We start from the raw sequence: 26,910 nt of genomic DNA, 5'->3' as shown, positions 1-26,910 counted from the left end.
TCCAACCTTTTAAGAAGCCTTTTTCCGGTGCTGTAAATACCACGGAACGAAGTGATACCTCTTCATTACTGCTATCACTGGTTTCATTTACTCTTTGATTATTATTCAAAATGTTTCGGAAAGTAACTTTGTCCGATGGACGTGCTCGGTTATTGAATAAAAGTTTTATGGAATGCATCGCAATCATTGTATTTTTGTATTTCGTGTAATAACGCCCTGACAATACATCTGTGTTATTTCTATATCGATTACACCGAATCATTGTGAAGAAATATCGCTTTATAGAAAAAGATAGACATTGTATATTTATTACATGTGTAGGTATAATATTTTAATAAAATATATAATGTCCGAATAATAGAACGTTCGAATAACAAAGATTCTCATTATTCAATTACGAACGTGTAATTCTGGACATGTACAGAGAATAAAAGAAAATTTGAAAAGAGAGAATTGATGTTTTATCGAAAACCGCTAATTGCCAATAACTGTACTTTTGCATTGCGTAATAGCAATTTAATTGATTTCGTGTTTCTGTTTCCTTCGATAAATATTAAAAGGAATTAATTAAAATATAAATTAAAACTTTTATTTTCCACCTGATAAATATAATAAGAATACTGTCAAGAATACTGGAGTTCGCGCCAATAAATTACCATGCATTATAATAAAATATTCGATATTTGGATACACTGAACACTTAAAAAATAAAACATCTCATCATGCTTTCTAATTTATCTCTCAAACGAAGGAAAATACGCAAGAGGATTGGAAAGTATCGCCAAAATGAAATGAAACGCAAGATATACCATGTTGAACTGTCTTTGGTTTAATATGATACAACAGAGCGGACGTTCTAGGGTAGGGGCTCGTGTACATATTACATATTCACGTATATAATTATACTTTGCAGCTTCTATATCATCAAATCTGTTTATGTACAACATATACCAAGCGATCAATAATTATTTTACGCAAAATTTTATATCGCCCGTATCGATCACGTAGAATCTGCCCGTGAAACGCATCACCGGAACCTACTCTAATATTCTTCCAATCGTTTGAATCAACGATCATTTCATCCAATTCAATTCCATAGGAAAAATGAGCTTCCTTTTTCCTTCATTTTTTTAACAGACACGTTCCATGTATCTTTACATAAATACACCGCGTCTAATGACAAAAGACGGGAAAAATTTGCCAAAGAAATAGCGTGCGCGCGGTGATTCGACGTGAAATTAAATTCGAATAAAAAGTTGATCGAATTCAAATTCAAAGAGAAATAAAAAGATAGAATCCATATCGGCAATCGGTAGGATTATTTTGCTAATCGACGCTCGAACAGGCTGCGCTGCTGCTTTCTGATCAATACGTGCAATTGCCGAAGTCCTTCCTAGCGTTTACAAATCTGCGACCTCTTTTCTTCTCGAATGTCAAACGCGTCCGATTTTTAAATAGATTCGTATCCTACGATGATTGGAACGATTCTAACTAAAATGGCAGTCTTCCTTATGTAAAAGAGAGAGAGAAATAAAAGAGGAAAATGAAAAAGAAGCTAAAAAAAGTGATCGATACCGTCAAAGAATAAGTGACGATCTACTAAATAAAAAATATATAAAATAGCAGTGATAAAATGAAATACGCATTCGAGATCGATTCGTGAGATCGACATTGCCACACACATCGGCCTTTCTTTCCCTCTCTCATATTGTTTTATATCAGCACGCATAAGCGCCTTCTTTTGATACATCCTCTATTTATCTTTCTTCCTTTCCCTCCCCTTCGACGAAATCAGAACTCGGAAAAATCAGTTAGTACAAATCGACGATGATAATAATTAATCATGTGAGCGACGTTCGACGATGCATATCACAGATACGATGATATCGGATTGAAAGTGCGTCTCGTATAACGTGCATCCGCGTACACTTTACAAAATCACACGAACAGTGCGACCAGTCGTGAACTTTCTGCACGCTTTATACTAACTATCTATGGTAAGCTTATAGGCCGCCAATGACATGAAAATTAAATATGAAAGTAAGCGGTCCTTTCTTTTGCGGTACGGAACGCGCTTATCCGTATCCAAGTTTCGGATTGTAAGTACGAAAAGTCTGTGAAGTCGACCGTCTTCGAGCAAATGTCGAAGTGATACCTTACGCGACGCTTTCTTCTAGACAGGAAAGTGTATGGAATAAAAAGTGAAAGTGGAATAGTAAAGTTTCAGTAAAAATCGATGGTAGTAAAAATAAACGAATTTTACGAGAGATTAAAATCCTAGTACAGAAGATAAAATGCACTTGAATTACTGATAAAATTATAATACTTTCGAGTCATTGAAGATTACGTTTTGTTCAGCCTACAACAGTCTCGGATAAAAACGGAAGTATCAGGCACTATATATATGTATATATGTATATAAAACAAAAAAAAAAAAAGAAAAGAGAAATAAGGAAAAAAGAATAAAGAAGGAAAAGAAATTTTGTCATAAAAGCCCAGCCAGTGAACCAATGCCGGATAAAATTAATTTAGAATCAATCGTTGAAAATAAATCATCACAACGAATAAAAAGAGCGGGAGGAACGGACGTTGCGGATCGTATGTATCGTTATGAAATTTTAAATGTTCATACCGTAGAAAAGTACGTCGAGCGAAGGGAGTTGCAGCAGCAGCGCGGCGCGTAACGTAAAATGGCGTCGGCCGCGTCGATGCGTTTCCTTCTTCCCCTAATGATACTATTAAAATTCTACTAATAATATTAATAATAATAATTAATAATAATAATATATCCTTCTGTATTTTTCCTATACTCTAGGTAATTTTAAGCTCAACTAGATACTTTAAATACAGTTAATCAGACATGTAAAATCTTTACAAAAATAAAATAAATAATCTGAATAAATACGAATATAATAATATTACAGTTAGTCAATAAATTATCATGTAGGATTAAGAGTGGGCGCGGATGGCTCGTCGAGAGATTTGTTTTCTTTCGTCGTCGATGATTCAATCGACGCCGTGCTGTACCTTTTTTCAGGGTTCGCGCGTGATATCACGCGGCATAGCACATACGCAGAAATTTCTCTTACTTCCTTCTCGCACGACACGCATAGTCTAAGTTAAAGCGCGAATACTGTATTTTCTTGTATACTTATGATATAATGCCATTGCGGCGCACAAGCTCGTTTAGACGGATTCCCTCTGAATCCTTTCCTCTCTCCCTGTCGGCTCAACTTCTTTCACGTCTTGTTCGTTTCTTTTCCCTCAATGAATCCCTGAATGAAAATGACAGTGAAATATTTGTTGGTGCCGCTGCTTTGAAACTTTCGAACACGAACGAAGCAACTCCGTTTTTAAAAGAGAATTATTCGAAAGAGAAAACACATTGATACATTGTCCAAATGGGCAGAATGATCATCGATGAGTGCTCAAGGAGAATAAGTTTGCAATTGTATAAACATCTATATTTTAAATGCACGCGGATTAAAAGTGAGATATCATGGAGTAAAATGTGAGTAAAATTGCCGAGTAAAATCAGATAGCGTTTTGTTAAATGACAAGAAAGAAATTTACGTTTAACGGTATAAAATATTAGAATGGGTCATTAAGCCGATAAAATGCTAAACTTTATGAGTGATTTTCTAAAAATCGATCGATGCACACGAGTAATTTAAGAGCACAATGTCAGAGCAGCGATACCAAACGTGAAAGAACTGATAAATCAGAACAAACTTAAGAGTACAACGCTTTGCTCGATGATGGAAATCTCAAGGAACGGTAAGATGTTGCACGGAACTGGTGTCTGTCATCTTCAGCGATCCTCTTCTATATAATAATTATACTTTGGACATGGATTTTCACGCGTAATATATATGACACGTACTAGGTGTAAGCGCGTACGAAATCGAGTAATATTGACACACGTTCGTGAACTACGGCGGCGAAAGCCAATGGGCTGCTCATCGTACGACTCTCTGTTTCTTGTTGTTCACACTATCTCCTTGGTTGTCTCACTGTGGAATCTCGGTGAGCATCAACGACGGGCGGTGTATGTTATTGACGAGATTCTTGAACGATTTTCGTCGATTCTCTGTCTCAAAGTCATGCTAGTCAACTTGATACAGATACACACGCACACTTTCGCGTTCCGACGATACGGTATATCTGTCGGTTTCACTGTGATGCAGCATTATTAGCTGATCTGTGGCCGACGGATAGGCCGATCGTCGCCATGGAGACACATCTCACTGGAACCGAGAAGAGTAGGTAGCCCCTGGGCCTGCTTGGCAGAGCACGCCTAGGTTCTTTCCCCGTTACCCACTTTCTTCTCCAACCTCATGACGAGAGTTGGCCATCCAGGTTGAACTGTTCCGGTTTCCTGAGATGGGCGAGTCGTCGCCTGGTAGCCCTTCTTCGGCTTCCGCCTTGCCATCCTCAGGACTGCAGACCGCGGAGTAAGTGTTCGAACACTTGCACCACGTATTCCAGCCCGTTCATGTAGTCCCGAAAGATTACCCAGTCGCGTAACATGCGGGACGTCTCTGAAGATGCCAAGCCACGAATATCCGAATTCATGATGTCGCGTGACACGTCTGGCCGTGGAGATAGCTGCCGCTCCATCAATGCCACTTGCAGCTCGCACAGCACCTGCAAATGTATATTTCCTAATGTTATGGTTCGTTCTGATGAACATCGAAGTGCTTTCTATGCGTAGGAGACAAATGTTAATTGGAGCGCGGATGTCCAAAATGATTTATGCTTTTGTAAGAACAATCAGAGAATACTTTACGAATACTTTAAATATTTCATACATTTTTGTATAGTGCATACATTCTATATATTTCTGTATACTTAAACTTTCCGTAAGCGAGACAAATATCCGCAGACTATTAACGGAAAGTCTCCTTAGATTTATAAATGAATAGATAGACGTTTACCAATCTAGTGAACGTATTCCGTATAAATTCAGTGGAATTGATGTTTCGATTCGAACGAGTATAGAAACATTGAAACATGGAATGCAAGCAATGTTATAGCGATATAGCTTAGATCTCTGATAAGTGAGTAATAATTTAATTACTGGTAAAAAACTTGGCTAACAAATGGTCTTGCGTTGTCAGAGTAGCAGAGACAGTCAGCGAGAAGTGCGATAATTTTGGCAGGAAAAATAAAATGCGCGTGGGAAAAATATATATTTTACATTTTGGCGATTTAACTCGTATCAGACTAATAAAGGATTGAACAAGTGTTTAAAGAATCGTAGTGTGTAATATTGATCATTAGTATGAATACATAATAATTCATAATCTATGTTGTATAATGTAACAAACGTATCAAAAAATATTCGAGGTATATAATGCTTTGTTCTCTCAATGTTAAATGGCTGGAAAAAGAACCGATAATAAGAAATCAGAGAAATCGAGTGGAAGTTGACTAGACAGAACAGCGATCCAGATTGGTCGAACGGACGATATAGCTATAAACTTTTTCACGAGGTTCGAGTGTTTAGTCGCGCAAGTTTTGCGTCAAACTCGTAAAAGCAAAGTATCTTTTTTATCGCGTTTGCGACAATAGAAGGTAACGTGATTCAGGCTAATAGCATTCAGTGAGATGGTACCATTGTGAAAGCTGTTCAGTAACTTGCTTTTTTTATCGGAAAAAATAAAGGGAACGGGAAATAAGATATCATAATTTAGACTAGCGTTCTCCAAGACAAAGTGTTTCAACGTAAATGTACACTCACCGTTCGCAGTGCAGTTTCGGTGGCCTTAAATTGCTTGCTAAACTGAAGGTTTAGATCTTCTTGATCCCAAACTACCTGTTCTAGACCCACTGCAAACTTTTGCATATATTCATACGTATCGATCAAGGCCGTATCAAGCTGTGAAAACAAGAAATTATTTTTTAATTTAAGTGTATCTCTGAAAAATAATTTGCATTTGAATTGATTCAAGGGAACAGTAAAAATGGACTGATCTTAATATTCAACGAACTTTGTAACTAGCTATTAAAGGTGAACATAAAAGTATTACATAAAAATATATAAATACTACAAGAGACTTTGTTATATTATCTGAAGTTTATTTGGAAAAAATTAATTCCTCCACTATATATAATTAATACAGTTTATTGGAATAAATCGTGTAAGCTCGTATTTAGAGAAAAATGTGGTTTAGTGCAACTTTTACTTTCAATGCTTTTACGAAAATTTCCTTAAATTCTATACTTAATTACGTCAGTTTTGCTACTCAATCTATGACAAAATTACATAATGTCTAACAATATTTTATTTTTTATTGTTAAAATTATTAAAATATATACTTTTTCCACTTAACACGTGTAAATGAAAAATAATGTATAAAGCTAGGAGATTATATCAGCATAGAATGCATTAGGAGAACCAATTTCACAAAGACGATAAATGTAAATCTACTGCTAGGTCTTTAGGGCATGATGACTTGATTAATTGAATGTTAAATAACAAGTGACTCGAAATTAAACGTTTCGTTAATTACTGTCTTTATTTCTGCTATTCGCATTCTGTTAGTGAAGAAAAAAGAAGTAAACAAGCAGGAAAAAAGAAGAAACTGCTATCTATACATACTTCTAATCTGTCTAGAAATTCTTGCTCCAGCTGTTCTCCTAGTTGCTTGGGAATTTGCTGTTGCCCGGGAAGCCAATCGTAATGACTGTTTTTAAACGATAAGTGTAGATCGGCGAAGTCGATGCTGAACGTTCGTCTAGCCTGTAAAATCACGAAAAAAATTGTACGTGTGATTAAAATGACGTTTGTCTAGAAAAGTGACATATTTTAAAATAATTTTCAAATTACAAAAAGACATTATACATCGAAATGTAGTTGAAAATATCGTACAATCTGAGAGCAGATGATTCGTTATATAAAAATAAATCAAATTCTCTTCAGAATCTTCAACCACAACCCATGTAATAACTAATAATTAAATTTCACCCGTCGTCTTTCCCCGGTAGAAAACGTATAAAAAGCAAAAAAGAAAAAAAGCTTAAAAAATGTTCAAATCTACTCTTCCATAATAAATCGTGTCCGACAGTATTCATTCTACTTACAAAGTCGTCGTACTAGATTTACTAGATCGTAACTACCTCAGCTGCGTTGTTTTGATGCCTTTTTGTACCTTTCAAAAAAAAAATTACGCATATTAGCTGAACATTATCTGTTTTCCTTATGAAACAACACGTGACGAATGACATCAAACTTAACTTGCGTAGACGTTATTACTCGTTTATATTCAAAGTTGATAATTTATCGATTAGGAAAAAGGAAAACACACAAAAAGAGCGGAGAATGCAGCATCGACGATAAAAGATCGTACACAGAGCAACAAAGTTCCTAACGAAGAACGTACATTTTTCTTCGTGTTAACTGTTATGCGACGTGCAAATACCCTATATTCGTGCGTCAAAGGTACCAATAATCGGCCATGAAACACCAAATGTCTTTATTGTGAAAGTTAACGCGATCGCGTCGTATCCAAACTGGTTCATATATATGCAAAATTTTCGCACTGCACCTTCATTATGGGAGCAGTATGGTTCAATAACAGGTTAGCGAGTTTAGTCACCGATTAAACAGGGAGCAGCGCCTCGTTCACGAGCACAACCTCTCTCGATATCCCTCGTTCCTGGTACGATGGGAACGTGGACAAGCCATGCTGACGGATGAGTAAGCGTATCGCGAGTCCCCATGCGAACGGTGCACGCGCCCGCCTCGAGCTACGTCGTTCACTTTTTGGGAATACCAAGGTGGCTCAGCTTGTGTAAAAGCTAGATCGTTACCAAGAAATTACTTGGAAGCTCAGGCGCCAGGCTAGTCCCGCTAATTGCGTTACCCAAGTACAGGTTCCATCGGTCTGAACGTTATGAATCACGAACCATGCGAACGAGTATGTACTTACAGAGTCGAGTAACGAGCTGAAAGGAAGGGAGAAGCCCTCGCGCGTATCGTGTCACGACTTCGGGATGCTCCATTACAGCCTACGTTCCGCGAAACTTTAAGCGCCGCGTACCCAATATAAAAGGATCTAACGCGATCACAAGGTCGCATCGGCACGCGTCCAAACGCTTCGTTTCGCGCGAAAATTCTCGTTTCATGGTACAGTACGGTTACCGGTCAATTACTCGGAATTAAAATCGCCCGGAATTTTTAACATTTTTCAGTTGTTCAGTTCTTGAGTAAAATTTGGATACGTGAACGAATGGCTAATAATAACGTTTGTTAATCACTCGGGTATTATATATATACATATTATATTAGATTGTTGAGAAAATTCATAGCAGATGAATATACTCTGATATAGTGTCTAATTATTGGTAATTGCTATTGTAACCAAAAAGGTGAAATATGTGCAGGTGTGATCCTAATTCAATGGCCAAGGATCGTTCGATGACCCAGCCGCGATTGTGCAAGGAAGTTGACTTTAGCCAAAGGAAGTCGAAACTGCGATAGAAAAGTAATCCGATATTTTGATTGATGTAACAACATTGACGTTCATATAGGCAACTGGATATCAATGTTTGTATCGATTCACTCGAATTTTGTAAGACGAGACGCTGGTAGCAGATTTGACGCGGTGGAAGATTTGAAAAATGCTTCTAATCCATGTAGAGATATTTCATTAATTATATGCTGATATTGAATGTTAATATTTCTCTTCTGTAAATGACAGGAATTTTCATTCGTTGTCTTCGTATTTTATTTCTATAATCTTGAAACATAGTGAAACGTAAATTGTAAATACGATAATCTCGTAATGGTTTCATTGAGAGTTTCGACTTTGGCATACCATTGTATCATGGTAAATAATCAAACCCGTCGATTGAATCACTTAGTGATTACATTATAAATGCTTTCACGTTGAAACTACTATTTTAAATAGATTTAAAAAAATCGATCTGTCTCAAGCTGAAATAAGCACTTATTGTATCATCGAATGTGTCTTCGACCTCGCATCTCGGACCAGCTGGCCCGCACAAAGATAACGTAGTTATCCAGGCTCTTATCTGGCCCAGGAATGGAAATAATCATCATGCGATACTACTCTCACGAGCTGCAGACTGCGATAATACTTTGACAAGCAAACAACTAGAGAACTATGCAGCAACCTGAGAACTATGCGGCTGCCAGGAATAATTTCGATAAATTGTTTATTAATAAAACGAACCATCAGTTAGCAAATCGGAGGTTAATCAGCCAATAAGAAGTAAGAGGTAAATCGAAATGTAAGTCGAATTCTATATTCGCAACTTGCAGAATTTGAAAAATATATGGATTGAAAGAAATGTCGGGCTGAAAATCCTAGTAGTATAAATCAACATTTTGGGAATTTAAATTTCCTCGTGTAAATACTTCGACTGTTAAAATTAAATTTAAAAACAATTAAGTTGTAATTTCGTTCTTCGCCAAGATACTTTCTCGAGAAACTTAATGAATTTTTAGAATAACGAACGCAGAACACTACCTGATGAAAGGTAGCAGAGCACTGACTTACACCACTACGATTGTGACCCTGCAAATATCTTGAAACGTACAGTGGTTCATGACAGTATTTGATCAATGACCACAGAAATGTTAACATTAAGCGTGTCATGTAGAATATTTTGAAATTTTATTAACGCTGTAACACGCTAATGAAATTTCAAAATGTTTCATATATAACACAACAAATGTTTCACATATACCTGATACATTCATAGAAGATGTTCGCGAGCTACTGTACCTAAAATGTAAATTTGAAGTGTATCGCGGAAAGGCAAAAACAGGAATAGAAAACGGCAGAAAATCGAAAGATGAAACGAACTACTCGGTGAGTGGAATCCTCACACAACAATGTGAGCCTGTCGTATTTAAAGCTAGTCGTTCTCTTCGATCGGTAATCGATCCCTTTCCACGCCCAAATCATTACGAAACCCTTCGAGAGGACACAGATACCTTTCAAAATAGAGACTTTGTATTGGGAACATTAAACACGATGATTAAAACCGAGCGGTCATTGATTGCGTCACGAACTATTATTATCACCAAGCGTGTATAACATTGACTGTCCAGGGAACCCTTCAATACGCGAAGGGGCTTCATGAACAGGCATCGAAATGGGTAATTAAATAATTTTATGATTATTTTACGCGAACGGTTCCCGCGTATAAGGAACGGTATAATAAATACGCGTTAAAACGTATTCTTACAAGTTCATTTCTGAATTGATCTTACAGCCTTTCCGCTTCATCCCGAATTGAAGTGTTCAAATGATCTACTGGAATTCCATCGGCACGTTTTATGGCTTATTTCTGCCGATGCTCGTTAGTTAACCACGAGTCTCTCATTTTTATTATATTTTCATGATTGTGATCGAACAAAGTGTCTACTTAATTGAGAATTAAACGCTCTGGCAAATTTAAACCAAAAGCCGAAACATATACCTGTATCGCTCTAATCCTATGATTATCTGCAACGAACAGTTGACGCTTCATGAAATTTATAGAAACTTTTCTGATTGTTGCTAGTCATACGTATTTCAATCGCTTTAAGGTCTAAACAGTGAACAGCTATTTTCAATTATTGATCCCTTCTCTATACTAATTGATGTTAACTATTATTTTTATTATTAATATCTACTAACTGTATATGATTATTTGAGATAAGATCAGAGCCCAAAATTGGGCTAAAGAGTTTCGTTCGATATTTTATAAATTTGCGATAATTCGACTGTGTCGAAATACTTATAGTCAACAGTATACACAGCTGCGAGCCACATGAACTAAAGAAGTTATAAAAAAAAGGTGGTGTTTTATCGATTTCGAAACCGAACGGATCGCGAATATCCGCAGGTCAGGTGAAATGCGTGGGTTTCTCGTATTGTTGCTTGTTGGAAGGCGGTCACGAAATGGTTTTAGCGAGCGAACGAATAGGAAAGGGAGAAGAAACAACGAAGAATGAAAGGAATTGTCGCTAACAACCACTGGCGGCGAGCAAATCTGAGACGCGGGTCTTTTGTGCCTCGTAAAAGTCTCCTCGGCCACACCGAGGCACGAATAATCGTAAAACCGGGCTGAAAACTGACAGGAAGTAGGCTGGCGAGAGTAGGTATGGTCTCTGTGGTACTCCCGAGGACCCGTCAAAATCAATTAGCCTCTCAGTCTTTCTTCTAGCGCGGCTTCACCGCTCCACCGCTTATTAGAAGTTATAAAATTTCGGTGCGACGGCCTCGAACCGATCGAATGGCTCGCTCTGTGCTCGCGACTACACGAGACACAAAGGGAATGCTTCACGCGAATGGAAATCTTTTCAATTTCAAACTTTCCCGCTCGATTAATTCTACTTTCGTTTCAGAATATTTCTAGATCTACGAATTTTTAGGAATTTTCTGGGAAAAGAACTCGTAAGACGAACTGGTGAATCGAATAAATTCTCTTGGAAGTTCTGAGTCTAGTTTTTTCATTCTGTCTACGATCCTCGCGAATTTTGATATTCCAATCTTGCTCTCGTTTTAGTAAACGAGAAGTATCTTTAATGCTTCAAGAAAACGTTTAATTCGAAGTCGCGCATACCAATAAGACTTGTTTCATATATTGTTCAAACCGAAGATATTTTTAACCTTAGGTAAAAGTATAATTATGTCGAAAACGACTGAAAGAACGTGGCGGAGTTCGTATTGGTTACGTTCGAATTGATAATTATTATGCTACAGATCTTTATGCATTTATGGGACATATGAACGTGCAAAGATAATAAAAAAACACTCAAAGTACGATACTCGCAGTAATATTTTCTAGGTAAAACGATTCTCTACCTACATATTTGAAAAATATGTCAGCATTAAATGAAACCGTACGGATCGACATCCAGCCAACCGAGTAGCAGAAAATACGTGTCGTAGTGCGTACTGAATGTATCGAGGTGAGTAAATGCACTGGCGGGTTGTATATCCGGTCTGCGCTTTAGTATGCAGGCAGAGTGCCGGTGTGGTGTATAGATGCCCCATCCTTGGCGGGGAGGGGCAGCTTCCGATTCTGATTTATTGGAATCCTCCGCTTCCGATATTTTATCCGATTCCTTCACGTACCGACGCGCATATACGCGACTCGTAGACGTCGGACTTCCTATCTACGAAGAACAGAATATCGGATATGTAATCACCCATACTTGCTCACGAACGTCTTACAAGGACGTGTCACACAAATCTATGTTTACCCGAAAGCATGGTTTTTCGCTTGTTAATTTTTCCCATTAATAGATATTCGACGCGATAAAAATCGAAATAATTATGATAAAATTACTTATGATAAAATAATATGATAATAATTAAAACGACTTGTGATGAAATAATTAAAAATACAAACAGTTGGAAGCGTGCAATCGAATAGCAAGAAATCTCCTATACTACTTAAAATAGCCAGCGGTTCACCTAAACCTAATACGCGACTATTTCTAATATTTTTAAGCGTGATAAATTTTAACGAAAGTCACTTGTATCGATTAAAATATCTGATACAAATACGTAGCAAAGTTCGCGCACAAAGGATTCGCGGATCGAAACTGTATCGCAAAACACGCCACGTGCATGCGAGAGCGATCAGTCTCACGAACTTCCTTGCTTCTCGGTATCCCTTGCTAATCTACCTTTTCCCTACGCTCTACAGAGTGTCTGTCGACGTTTAAACGATAACGAGGTGGACGGTGACGTCACTGGACCACCAGACAGTACGTCGCCTAGAATCGGTATCAGCACGAGCGTCCTTAGAGGCCCCCTGCCGAAGCTTCGGTTGGATCTGAGAAAGTTGGATAAATGTCGAGGAGAACGACGATAATTCTGTCTTGGTAGAACACGTTTCTACCTAAATGGCGCAACCTGCTGTTCAAAGCCGTTCGTTTTCCCAAGAAGGGCCAGAATAAGACAGAGAACGAAGGAGGGGGAGGAGGAGAAGAAGGAGAAAGAGAAAGATCGTTAGCGAACCAAACGATATCGGATTATGCGCTGACTTAGAAAACATCGGTATCGAGTATCGCGGAACGATGATGTAACGGTGACTTTGGTGGAGCCACAGGGCGGAACGAGCCCTATACGTACGAAGAGACACACAAATACCCTTTATGGTCGCACGCGATGAATGCTAATTCTCGCTGTTGTACACTCGCCTCGCGTAGGCAAATATTAGCGGCATAAGCATAGGAATCGGACCTTTCGTCGTTTGGTAATGGACATTCGGCACCAATCGCGCGTTGAATGTTCCTCCAGCTGTATTATAAAACTCGCATTACATTATAGATTTATAGTTTTGCTGCCAGTGACTTACCAGTGATTATCATTTCGTTCGACGCACTAACAATCTCGCTAAGTATCTATTAGAAGTAATAGTTTGAGTACGCGATGTAATCGATATTTTAATTCACGCCACAGTCGCTCAGTGTATGATATGAAGAAACAGGAAGCGCATGTAGAATGGTCAAGGATGAGTCAGGTGAGTCTAAGAATTTGGCGGGCGCGTAAGGACGCGCAGTTATAGAGACCCGGAATCGTGTCGACACGTGTGCACGATGTATAACTAGGGGGACGAGCTTAATCTATCCTAAAAAACGAGAGTAAAGTTTCGCGTGTGTAACCGTACCTTCGATCCTGCGGTTTCCACGTCTCTTCTTTCGGATCGTTTCAGAAGAGAAACCTTGAGCAACGAGAGGCCGAACCCGGTCCGTGATTTATTGTCCTTGGTTAGAGATAATAAGGCACGATCGGGCTGGGAAGATTCTTTCGAAACGAAGGATCTCCGTGCGCGGTCGCACGAATCTATTTTTTTCCCCCAAAGATCGCTTACATGTTTGATGATATACGCAAAAAAACGTGGCCGAGAGCTACCTGCCGGTACACAATACAGTGACAAACAGCGACAATGATCGTTATATCGGATATGCGACTGAAATCGAACAGTTTTTCTCCCGTTCGAACAATTTTATTTCCGGCGATTATAACTCTGTATTTCCAATGTGCAATTACGAGTAATAAAAATTACGCGTAATACTGGCAATAAGAGAAACGGGGTAATTTTATCCTGACCACTTTCCAATCCATCCCGCAAGAAAACCAATGTTTCAATGTTCGAATACACGGCGGAATCGACGACTGTCACCGTCTAATTACGTAACAAGAGCAGGCTATTTTTTAAAATAACGACTTGGTGATTAAAATTTGGTGAGAATATAAGCAAGTGAACAGCGAAAAGAATTACATATTTCATCGAAATCGTTTATCTGATAGTTGCAAGATTAAAATAAGAGAGAGTTTGCATTTCCACTTTGCCAAACAAGCATCGTTTATATATTTAGTAATTACATTTTTTCTACTTTCAAGTCGATGAATTAAGAATAAGGAAAACGTAATCAACAAATATAGGTGATAACTAAGATAGCAAAGAATCATGCTAGAAGAATATAATTCTTGAGCAAATTCGAGAATAATATTCTCCAAAGAGTTAAAATAGATCGTTAACGATAAAACAATTTATAGAATATTAGAGAATAAATTATCCTCGAGTTATTTCTAAGATTTCGTTTTCATTTACAACTATGGCACGCTCCACTTTCATTTTCTCCGTATATGTATTATATGGTTTAATGTATTTGCTTTTCCTCAGATGATAGACATTTTATAATGCTAAAATTCACAAGTATAAAGCATTTATGAAGGAAAACAAAGCGGCGTAATATCAAATTCGAAAGCATATTCTCGAGCGGCTACAAAAGACGATTCGTAAGTCCGAGATCTCTTTCGAAGGTCTGTGCGACTCTACGATCAACGTCCGTACGACCGGAAGTATTGCCATAACTGCCTTCCGCTCGATGTCCCCTTTCCCCGTCCGATCCTCACCAGAAGTCACGTCAGTAATTATTGAACCATTGATGAACTTAATCTTCGTCTCTGATCGGCGATACCGCGCGCGAGTTGGATCGCACCGAAGATATCCCGAAAAATATTCGAGGCATTTCGAAAATGTTTCTCCGAGGGGAACGACGACGAGTATACACACGCGCGCGCGCGCTAAACGAAAGAGAAAAGAGGAAGATGAACGTGCAATCTGTACTCACGTAATCATCACGAAAAAGTTCCGCGTGCATCAGTGCTGTTTTCGCTTGAAGGACAACTTGTTGCAGAAGCTGCGAGTCTGTAAGCTGCACCACGTCCAAATCACCGGTAAAATCTTCGGCAGCGAGGCCACAAGGATTCACCCATTTCGGGGGAGAGTTATGTCGTCTACCCTCGAGGGTCATCGTCGGAGCGCTGTGCACCGAGACCACGAGCAGGGTCAGCAAAAGACTACCTAACCCTGAAAGTGAAATTGAACAACGAAATGATTACATGATCAACGCGATACAAGATTTCTATGAAATAACTATTTTATCTGCCGCTTTTCAGCGATATATTTTGATCGGTAAAGAAAGTAATTATCCAACTGTGGTCTTAGAGTTGGTTTAAAGGATTACCTAGTAGCAAGTTAAATGTTGAGACTTTTATACGTCTTCGACACGAAGTACATCAGAATCGAATAGAATGAAAACGTCGAAAAAGCAGTTGGGTTAATTTCGTTGGTATCGGTGGCTTATTTCGGTTTTATAGGTCTTATTTCCAATTCATGGATAACTGCTGCGGTACGTTATTAACGGAATTGTCCATGTATTAAGAAGATAAGAACCAGCTCACTGGTTGGTAGTAATCAACGATTTGACGTGAGACTCTTGGGGAGGATGCCCTCGAGAGAAATCATCCTGGAGCTTCCGGCTTGTTTCTTCTACCTTCCCCCCACCCTTCGATGCTGTCTTCGTCGATAGTAAGCGCCTAAATGGTAGATTTCGATCGAGGCCGTCTTATGATCATCCGGCAGTTTCGGGATCACCGCTCGTCGAATTACATCCACGCGAATTCGTCGTCGCATTATTTCACGAGTTACGACCCTTGATGAGGGGCCTGGGATCACGTGCACCGCTACGACGACAAACCATCAGCAGTCGCGTACGCATTCGGAGGATGTATAACCACCGCAGTCTACCGCGTACGAGTTCTCTTCCTTCGTTTAAATATCGTCGTCTTTCTTTCCCGACGCTGACGAGTATGCACGCTTCAAGCGAATACCTTTATATTTGATTTGTAACGCTAGAATCGTTCCGATATCCGCGTATAAACGCCGTCGATCTGTCTAAACAGCGTTATTTGCCAACGAAGTATCAAAGTCCGGTCAACCGTGATACATTAAAATACACCGATCAAATATTATGATAGATCGCCGAGAATATCAACGCAGAGGATTTTTGTCGTTTGTCAAGTTCAACCGTTCCGCTCGATGTTCTATCATTTGCAGTTTCAATTTGTCGCTCGCTCGTTACCTGCCAATTAGCACGATTTCGATGCATCACCGATGCGATTACTTTTCATTCGCGGCGATATTCGCGAATACGCTAAAGACTAGCCGCGAATGAATTGGAAAAACTATCGGCCGGTGTGTAACGGTCGTATCAAGGACTAGAAAATGTAGGTATGTTGTGCGATCGTACGGGCGCTAACGAATTTAATTTTAATGTGCAGCTACGCGTGATGCAACGCGCATGACGGACGCGTTCTCGAGTCGCAAGGAGAAAAATAAGCGGACGAAGAAAGAGAAAGAAGGATACAGCGAAAAGGAGGGAACGAGGAGGAGGGCAGGGAGACACCTCGGACACTTAACGCATATTAATAAGCGGCTCTTAAGTGCGTTTCGCGTCTTAGTGAGAGAGTAATTTGCCGCGGGGAAGTTTGCGCCCTGAAGTAACCATGAAATCCGTGTCGTCGTGTGCACCGTGTCTAACGGTGATATCCTTTCTTCCTACTACATACCTAACATAATCCTCGAATCTCCTTTCGGATGTTAAAAGCCTCGATTCACGTGAACAACGACGGACTCATTCTCGATAATTCGATGGACAGATACGTGTAACAAGAAATTAGAAGACACACGTGTTAACTCTAATCGGACAGATTGGATTGGAATTCTCTGGAAGATAGATACATAGGTCACAAATCACGTATTCGCAGACTGTAGCAAGTTTCGATGGAAATCACGTGAATTTGTTTATACGTGCAGTTGCACCGAACTCGATGATAAACACACGCGCATGTTTTTCAGACAATTTCTTTCTGCGTTATGATGCATTTTGAATTGCGACGCATTTTGAATTACGCCGTTATACGAATGCAATACGGCGGAAAACGCCACGCGCGAATGTTTTTACGCGTTTCGGTGAATTTCAGCGGCAAAACAGCCTCGAAACAGTCAAGTCAGCAGAACAGCGATTAAGACGGTTAAACGGCGCAATTAGGATCTTTGCAGCAGCGTGGAAACGATATCGTCGAGTCTACAATTTTCAGTTAAAACATGCCGAAAGAAATGTGTACATACTTTGGAAAAAGAGTCTGTTGAATAATGCGGCAAGTATTTTTACCGTACAGAAGTTCCCATCGTAGAGGTAAATGATCTCAGCGTCTACGATTATATTTCCTTACTTGTCGTTCGTATACGCATCGTGTACTTTCTCCAGTTTCTTTAATTGCGCCGCGTTTTTACACCGCTGAAAGTTAATTGCCATACGATATGTCCTCCGTGCCGGCCAAATTTGTCCGGAAAGGGAATTACGATGATATGTGCTGTTTCGAGCAAGATCGCATTCTTAAGCCGTAAGAAACTCAAAGAGCCACCTGTGGCTCGTAACGTGCAACCTTGCCAGCTGGAATGCATCATCCGATATGCTTCGTTCACAAACTCAGTATGTACAATGTACATATCTCGGCTATCTCGGAGATAAATATTATTTGTTTCTTATGTAGGCAACCAAAAATTAGTGCAAGTTAACGTTTCATAAGGAATAATTTCCTTTGTAATTTTTTAAAATCAATTTACGTTATTAAATTCACGTAGCAATTATAAGAAAGAATTTCAATGATTTGATCGATATCTTTTTTGTTGCTATTTCTTCCTTCATCTAGATCCTACAATTTAATGAAACTTTGAAAATATCAAAGTATCTTATAACAATATGACAAAATCTTTATTTCAAATTATAGAAATTCGTTTTGTAAGCTCGATTAGCATGACAGACTTGAGTTTATAATCCTAATACGGCTTTTGTAATTTAACGAGACACGAATTTACTTCATTTACGTTTTTTCGATAACGTTGCATTTACGTAACTTTTACATATTATTTCACTACTTGCTTCTTAATGAGTTAAATGAAGCTTTCAAACGAGCTTCTAGACGAGTGACAAATGAACCGGTCTAGTGTTCTTCATCGAATCGCGCGATTTACCGCGGATATTCGGTAGACGGTCATCTAACGGTCGACGTTCGCATCTTTTGTACTTTCGCCCCGTGTGGCCTGGACGATGTAGACGGTACAGCTAGGACCTACCTCAACGACAACGCTCGGCGACGGCGTTCCAACGAAATTCCTGAGAACCCGCGGTTGCGTGGAAAAAAGTAAGGCGCGCAAAGCCGGTGGACACCGGTGCAAGCGCATCTCTGCTGTTGGTCGACAAGAAGATGGTGAAAAATGCGGTAATGACGCACTGTCCTCGCATTGCTCGCGACAATTATACCCCATTACGCCCGTCCCGCCACCCCCTTATCAACCTGATCGTGTTCGTGCCCGGACCGAAGCGCGTTGCGGTAGGTCGCGATGCGCGCCAAGTGTACCTATACGTTCGCCGATTTATTACACGCCCTTTTCCGACTATTCTTGTTCCTTGTTCGCCATTTCTCACTTCAACGTACTTTGACACCGAAAAAATTTCGAAATCAGGGTTGATCACTTGGTCCTGATCGATAGAATCTTGTTCCATACACGCTGAATACCTTCAACTCTTATTTTAGTCGAACGTAACCTTCTAGTCGACGAAGATGAAGTAACTCGTACATTGAAAATGTCTCTACGTTTTTTCAAATGAACTCTTTACGTGGTAAGAAATCGTTCTGTCTTTAGTCTTGGTATGATAGGTATTCGTTTCAGGAATATTATCAAATACGGTAAAATCTTGCTTCTCCAAACTAATATACGTAATAGACGTTGTTCGGATAATCGAACGTAACTTCTTACGAGAGTTTGAGAATAAATTTCATAGTTTCACTATGCAAATACACGATTAAATAAATTCCAAAATGAAGGAAAAATAATCTTTGCAAAACTTCCCTCTACTTCTCGATTTATGGAATTAATCAGGCTGATTTATAAACGATTCGATTATTGGTATGAACAGAAATAAAAGCTTCTAAAGGGAAGTGTAAAAATTTCTTTCAGTTTGTGTTCTAATTTTCCCGTTTTCCTTGTAATTCTCAAGTTTTCTATTAACTAACGATTTAGATTAATCAGCCTTTCGATAATCGAGGTTCTACCGTAATATATATCCTATCGACAAGGATTTTACCATTTAGTCATTAAATTTGTCATTTCTCGTGTAATAATATCTGTGCTCAAAAAATATACCGGTTAACGAGTGGAATTGCGTACAGAATGGCGCATTATTCAATCTCGTATAGCTTTAGGGAACTGTTGCACGAAACACGGCAGCAACATGACGCATGAAAATTTTACGAACCGGCGCGCGGCATCAGTCAGGACTCTCCGTAGACTCGCGAGTGTTCAACAGGTGGGTGTGTCGAGCGCGTACGTCGCTCTTCGAATCGATGTCACATTTCTCACCGATTTCGCATCAAATTTGTCATCATGCTTAGTTATATCGCGCTCCATTCTACGTAATTCATCGTTACAGAACAGTTGTAAATGGAAAAGAATACAATCAATATATGCAATCGGATGAATTTCGAAGGAAACAACGAGCAAAGAAGAATCGATAAGAAGGACCGTTACAAGGAGAATGACTAATGCGTTCATCGACTTGTTCAATAGTGACGTCAAACCGCGAGAGAGAATGTCAGTAGGGACAAAGGATCAAGAAAAGAAGAAAACATTATATGATCACGTTTACGTGGTAACTGCTACGTTAAAGTTTCAGAACGCGTGTATTATCTCCCACTTTTATGATACATCTCAAAAGTCGAATTCTGTGACGCGTATCGATATCACATTAACTGTCGTTAATGTCGAGTCGAAGCACATTGCAACAGGTGATTCTTGTACGAACAGAATCTCCTGCAACAGTCTTTACTCCGTATTACAGTCAACTTGGAGAATATCGGAAATAGTAAGAACAAGGTACGTTTGTGTTCGTTTTATCATGGTGAACGCGTCCTGTTAGCGTTGAATGGATAAAAGTAAAAGCGTCGAATGAACGAAGAAGATTTCAGACCCCGGGAAAGATGCTGAACGATCATTACGTAAGAAAGTATTGATTTTACGTGAGTCAGCGTCAGGTGTGTTGATGTACATTGCACATTGAACGGACAGAGACATAGAGCGTTAATAAATGACACCTTTATAACAATATATGTTTTTTTGCCAACTGTTATTTGTTGTACGTTGACTAGTGTCTACGAGGTGCAATTCAATAGATGACAGATAAAAAAATATATGTAAATTCAGTCGATACTAGGCTCATAAGTCCGCTAGTAGTCAGTTATTAGCTGATTCACTTCATAAAGCAATTAACCGATTTATTTCAATAAATATCAAAGGATAGAGTTTCTAGTGTTATTCTTGAGATAACTGATTAAAGAGCGAAAGAAAAGTTAAAAATATCGTATCAATTACACGTATGATGAGTAAACTGATTTATCTGTTAAGGACGACGACCGCTATACGAGCTGTTAGAGTTATTAATGTAAGAAATATGTAAATTAGTTGTAGAAATGAACGGAGAATATCTCAAAGTGTACAGATTTAGAGTACACGTTGTAGCTGGAAAAAGGACGCAATCTTTACTTTGACAACAAACATTCGGTCAAGATAAAAAAAAAAAGAATAGACTAGTTTAGAGCATAAAGTAGAATTTCTGGACTAATTGCTTGATATTCGCTTTTTGACAGTGACCACAAATTTTGTCAGAAATGATTTAAAATATCGCAGCGAGACATTTCTCGACGAATTAGTTACGAATATCTGGTGAAAATTCTTCCTTTGCTTCCCTGCCATAAAATGAAACGTACGTCGGGATTTTCGTCAATGTCAAATCGTTGTACAAAAATTATTCAGGACCAAAGTTGCTATCTGTCTAAACAGATCGCCTTAAACATTGCGCGTGAATAAAATAGAAAAGAATCGTGCTTGTAAAAAACATTAGCGCTCAAAGTTGCATTTCGACGAGACAGATACGTTAGTTTCGATAAATTTTTAGATCAATATAACACATCGAGTTGCCAATTATGCAGAGAAGAAAGAAAAACATAGAGAAAGAACAGTTACCGCGCACATTTTCTTGGCAATCGTTGGTATCGAAACATCATCGTGTTCAGTAGTAAGTAGTTGGACTTACTCAGCCACGTGGTCGCAGTGACGGATGCGTTGTATCTCGATCGTATCCCTCGATCGTCGTAAAAAGCAGGTACAGGGCACGAATCACACGATAAGTGTCTCTTCTTTTCATCGTTTCTTTTTATTCTCGGAGCGACATCCGCTGCGTAACATGGATTCTTATCCAAAATAGGTTTGTACCATTTAGTGGACGTTGTCATGTTGTTGGACGCAGTAGTGTTGTTTAGACCGTTCGACGAGGTACGATGGTCAAGAACTCTGTGCGATGTGGTCCTTTGGTCACGAACTAGAATGGCCTCCATTGTCATTTGTCGATCGTAAGCGATCGTCGTATCCTCCTCAACTGTCATATTCGCATAGCACTTGATCACTCTCGTCGCACGCAGGCACTCGCGGTGGCGCGTGGCAGCCAAGGAGCAAGCGAGACGTATCTATCCTCGCGTGTCGCAGCACCGATGTATACCGTACTGGCTGCGTGAAGGCGCGGGTCAGTGGTACCCTGTCATCGAGCGTGTATTTACGTAGTTGACAGATACGAGTCGCATGGAGAATGCACTGTTATTATAATAGATAGCGTCTGTTTTCTACGATGCGGTATCGTTGAGAAAGCAAATAACGAGTTGTTAGAAGACAGGACCTTGATTTAGCCCACGCTCTTGACTAAATCATAGAAGTTGCCGATGGTTCGGGTTATCGGGTGGAACGTGTGATCACACTTGAAAAACTGTCCGCACAGAATCACAAGCCGTTTGGCACTGGTCCCGACACACGCGATGCACTGATTCTTATACGAGGGGGGAAGGGGGTTACGAGAGCTGTCTCAGAAGATGGTAGGAGGAGGGGAGCGGTAGGTGCTTAAGAATGTGGCGGGGAGGTTCGCGTGGAAAGGAAAAAAGAATCAGCGGCTCGGTACACCGTTAAGGGTGGTCCGTGCGGTAGCGGTGGTAACAGCGGAGATGCTTTCTTTTCTTTCGTTTAGCGTCCCTATTCTCGGTTTTTCCCAGTTGCCTCTTGTTCGTGGGTGATTATCCTTTTCACCGGCTGTCTTCGTTTGATCTCGAGTCTCGGAGATCTTCTTGGATGTTCTTAACCCTCTTTTTGGCGATACCTTCTTAGTTGCACGCCAGTGGGGTAAGGTCGTACCATACCGAATGTCAGGAGGTGACTGAGGTCTTCGTTGCCCTCGTCTGGCTGACTGTATCGAGTGTATCACCTCTCGCCTCTGTCCGAGTTAACCACGGCGCAGAGAAGGTAGGTAGGTAGGTAGGTATAGAAACAGAGAAGGAGAAGCCAGCTATAGGCAGGCGAGCGAGCAGAGGCAGGCTGTTCGTTCGTCGTTATAGTAGGAGTGAACCTGCGTAAGGGAATGGAAGTGGAAGGTGGACTTCTGTCTGTCTGCCTTGCTTGTCGGTAGGTCGTTTCTCTTGTCCGTTCCTTCTCTATCTATTGTATTCTCTTTCGTTCTCTTTCCTCTTTTCCTTCTTCTTCCTCGACCGACGCGACGTCGTTCTTTTCCTCTTTTATCTCGTGCGGCCTGAGTGTATGACTATCAGTGTATGGTAGTGGCCACTCGGTCGACCGGTGCCTATATACGATTGTATAAAGGCACCGAAGCACGTGGCCCACACCCCGCTTTCGGTCAATCCTAAGTACCCCCACTATCATCCTTGCCCTTCCTTGATCACTCGCTTTCTCGTTTCTTTCTCTCTCCTTCTCCTCTCCCTCCCTCCCTCGTCTCTCTCGCACTCCTCTCTCATTACTTCTTGCTTCTTTTCTATTCTTCTTTCTTCCCCCGGCCTTCTTTTCCTTTTGCTCCTCCGCCTCCTCCGCGCTCTACCGCCTCCTGCCTCCGATCACATCCCTCCCCTTTACTTCACGCTCACCACTACCGCCTCTCCCACCACGTGGCACTCGTGGGTCAGGACTCCACGACTCATTCATAACTCCCCGCAAGCGACCAACTATCCCCACTAAACACCTTCCATCGGTTTACCCCCACTTTTCACATCGTAGAAGCCGGGCATCTAAACGAACCGATCTCGTCTTCGCCTCACGATCAGCTTGCTGGAAGCTCGATGCTACACCGGCACGTTCCGCGGCTCCTCTAACCGCGCCACTCACAGGTGCACCGTGATACCATCTGCCACAGATCATTGGACATCGTCCTTCAAACGGATGCTGCATTTTTATTTTCCTCCTTTCCAACAATCGAATGGGTCTTCTACCGATCCGAAATCCGTAAGATTATCGTTAATTTCCCATATTTGTTTAACACTTTTTATATACTGCTCTTTATAGTCTCTTAGACGTAGATATGAAATCTTTGCAACGAGATTTTTTCATTTTAATGTTTTGTCAGATTGATTTCTTCGTTAGTTTGAACCTACTCCTTCGTTATTACGTAACTTTTGCATTTCGCGAACGAAAATAGATAGATCGAATCTTCCTTCTCCTCCGTTTGTCAGCATGTTAACGAACGATTGTAAATTTCGCCAAGTGTGCAAACGTCTAAAAGGCAGAGGTAGTTACGCGGTTTTACATCCTACGCCTGGTTGATCCTTAGGACAGACATCGGTGGTATGTCGTCTAGAGAAGGCTAGGTCCTCACAGCTGCAAGAACGTTCCGTCGTTGGCACGCGAGCGCTTTTTCCGTACTCGGAACAGAAGACACGTCGTTAGTTGGTTCGTTTCCTCCATAAGAATCAGCGGTGCATTAATGTTTTTATAAATAAATCCGTTTCTGAGAGCAAGTTTTCCGTGGCAGGGGGCATCCCACAGGCGAACGTGTGCGTCATTAGCGGTGTTGTACGCGTGATTCTGTTAATTACCGTGGTCGTTGATAATCCAAGGCATGTCGCCACCGCGTCGAGACTTTTGCATGTAGCATCCATTACGCAAAGACGAACGTTCGGCCTCTCGAACATGCAATTAATAAGCGAGAACCGTGGCTCGTGACTTTTAACTACGTCAGAGTAAGCGTACTCGCGTGTAAGTGTGTACGCGGTTATGCACGGTAAGCATGTTTCCGTAGACATAACACCGTGGAACAACGCTAATAATAGAGAAGATGACGATAATAGTAATAATTACAGCATCTCGATGCCCGCGCTACAACATGGATTAATTGCCGTTGAGATTCTGATGATAACGAACGTATCGAGCAAAATGTTCGATGAACATGGCAATGACAATGAGCGCTTTACGTCGATTCTTTTAGCGGAGTATCTTACCCTCTCGCGATGCTAGACGCATTAAAACCAACTTATCATAACTGAATGACTCATTTGCATAGTTATACGTCTGCTTATCTATTATTAACGTGTTCTATGTATGAACGTTCGTGATAATACAGGTTTTTCTTGATTCAGCCTTCTCAAAGGAATTCGTAATCGATCATCACTCATCTCGTCGCAATATCGAAACCAGAATGCAATAGATGTTTCACACATTTATAGGTATTATAATAGCAACATTATCGAGATTTCTACATGCGTTTTTATCTGTTAACCGAGTAATTTATTAATTAAAAATTTCTACAATTATTGAATGTTAACAGAGAGATATTAATTCCAGCCTTTGCAAATATAAATACATAAAATGATAAAAAACATTTCTGTAAATAAGAAGATGAATATAACCAAAAAATTATTATTAGAATTTGTAACGGGTTAATGTATTGAAGAAACGATAATATCTAGTTTGCGATTTTATCTACGATTTATCTAATATCTTCTTTTTCTTCCTTTCTACGCGAACGCTCTTCTTCGTTTGACATGTTTGAGAACATAATTGTTATCGATGTGGATGTCGTTAAATCTCAGATCAATTAGTTGCATGTTCACCTAACCGTGTACTCATCTCGCGTGTGCGATCGGCCCACCTCGATAATAAACCTTCCCCTTCTGAAAGTTACCCTGTGTCCTCTTTTTCCTCTCACTTGAAATCAGTGATCACGTTTCTTTTTACCGAGTCTTCCCTTACTCGTATTTCGTAATCGTAATTCTGCGTGAAACCCCCATTAAATCGAAGGGAGGGACGAGCAGCAGCTTCGTTAACGTTATGACGAACGCTACTATTTCCGAAAAGGAGCGAACGATCTTTCTCGGTAGGACAAAGGCGAGTAAGTCAAAAAACGATGACATCTATTTTGCAGATTTTTTTTCGGAAGCTTCTCCAGTAGCATAAACATGTCATACTTCTCAGTAATGAGTTAGTAAATTCGTGTTAATTGTGTAATTTTAATAAGTCACTGTGTAATCGGTGTCTAAGTATCGAGAACTTCATATGGGACAGTGATCTTTTTATTTATAGTAAGATTCTTTGTTTTAAGACTCTTAGTAAGTACATCGATAAACAAAAGCACATCGACGTGGCTCCGTTCAACTGTCTTTCATCTCGAGACTATCAATAGAGGTGTAAATAAAAATGTTCAGAATATTAGTTACTCGCGTTTTATAGCCTAATAGATATAATAAATATTGTTATACTTTTGTGTAAAATTTTATAACCCAATATAAACAGAAATATGATGTTTATAATTCATTTTACTTTTCATTTTAACGTTGCCCTTTTTAAATGTTTAAATTTCCCTATTCGCACAACGCAGGTGTAGGTAATTAAACTATTATAACAGTTAATACTGAATTGACGTACGTGTTATAGTACAAGAATCGATAGAGAAAGGATTTCTAGATGACTAAGCGATTTCTATTACACTCGCTTTAGAAATCACGTTACGAGTGAGAACGATCGGACTAACGATTTGTAGGTTATGGTGCCACGGATTATACCACATAACAACGCAACTATTTTTTTATTACGTGTGTGACGTCACAGGAGATCAAAAATCTCGTGAAGCACGTATTTTACGGTAAAAATAGAAGCGATCTTGAAAGTAGAAGGGACGAATTTCGAATCAAGGCCAACCTCTCCTCCCGTGCCTTTCTTCTACTTTCGCCGCTATTGGTTTATGGTATAAACTGGTTAACGGGATGACGTGCGAGTTTTCGCAATGATTACGGCGGTCTCGCCAATAGTTGCGAAATGATTTCGCGCCTACGAAAGCAGACGTCTACGTTGTCTACGTCACGTTAATTTTCGGGGTCAAGTGCATAAGAAACGCTGTTCGAAGAATACCTCGTGTATGACTACGCATGTGTATCCCGATACATTAGAATACTCTGTTATATAATAAAAAGATAACCATCCTAGTTAGTATTACATCTGAACCATACGAATTAAACCATTGAAAAAATTAAGACAGGATAAATGAAACTTATTTATGTTATGAGAATCGGAGGTGTATTGAATATCAATTTTTTTAATGTTTATGTACCACATTATCTTTTTATACCGTTATATTATATTTTTTAATAATTAACGTTTACGAACAATTTAAACGAAATGGTCTTGACGATTGTAGAATCCTGTTAT

The 26,910-nt window shown here is 39.7% G+C and overlaps 1 protein-coding gene across 1 annotated transcript; it reads right to left on the bottom strand.

Annotated features, from left to right (window-relative positions):
- Positions 1-567: 567 nt before the first annotated feature.
- Positions 568-23,170, bottom strand: LOC117238396. The gene is made up of 5 exons (XM_033503271.1): positions 21,479-23,170; positions 15,113-15,351; positions 6,605-6,745; positions 5,744-5,881; positions 568-4,647 (listed from the first exon to the last, which is right to left on the bottom strand). The coding sequence occupies exons 1-5, from the start codon at positions 21,825-21,827 to the stop codon at positions 4,435-4,437; spliced, it is 1,080 nt and encodes a 359-aa protein (XP_033359162.1). The 5' UTR covers positions 21,828-23,170; the 3' UTR covers positions 568-4,434.
- Positions 23,171-26,910: the final 3,740 nt, after the last annotated feature.

The sequence above is a fragment of the Bombus vosnesenskii genome, unplaced genomic scaffold, assembly GCF_011952255.1.
Source record: "Bombus vosnesenskii isolate JDL3184/JDL3185 unplaced genomic scaffold, Bvos_JDL3184-5_v1.1 scf7180000013264, whole genome shotgun sequence".
Taxonomy (NCBI): domain Eukaryota; kingdom Metazoa; phylum Arthropoda; class Insecta; order Hymenoptera; family Apidae; genus Bombus; species Bombus vosnesenskii.
The sequence above is the reverse complement of the archived record's forward strand: the minus strand, read 5'-3'. Positions and strand labels throughout refer to the sequence as shown.

Excerpts from the sequence above, each read along its gene's own strand:
- LOC117238396 (XM_033503271.1), bottom strand. The coding sequence starts at position 21,827 with ATGACAGTTGAGGAGGATACGACGATCGCTTACGATCGACAAATGACA. Across the intron at positions 5,882-6,604 it reads AATTTCTAGACAGATTAGAA|CTTGATACGGCCTTGATCGA; the intron begins GTATGTATAGAT and ends TTGTTTTCACAG. Across the intron at positions 4,648-5,743 it reads CCGAAACTGCACTGCGAACG|GTGCTGTGCGAGCTGCAAGT; the intron begins GTGAGTGTACAT and ends ATACATTTGCAG.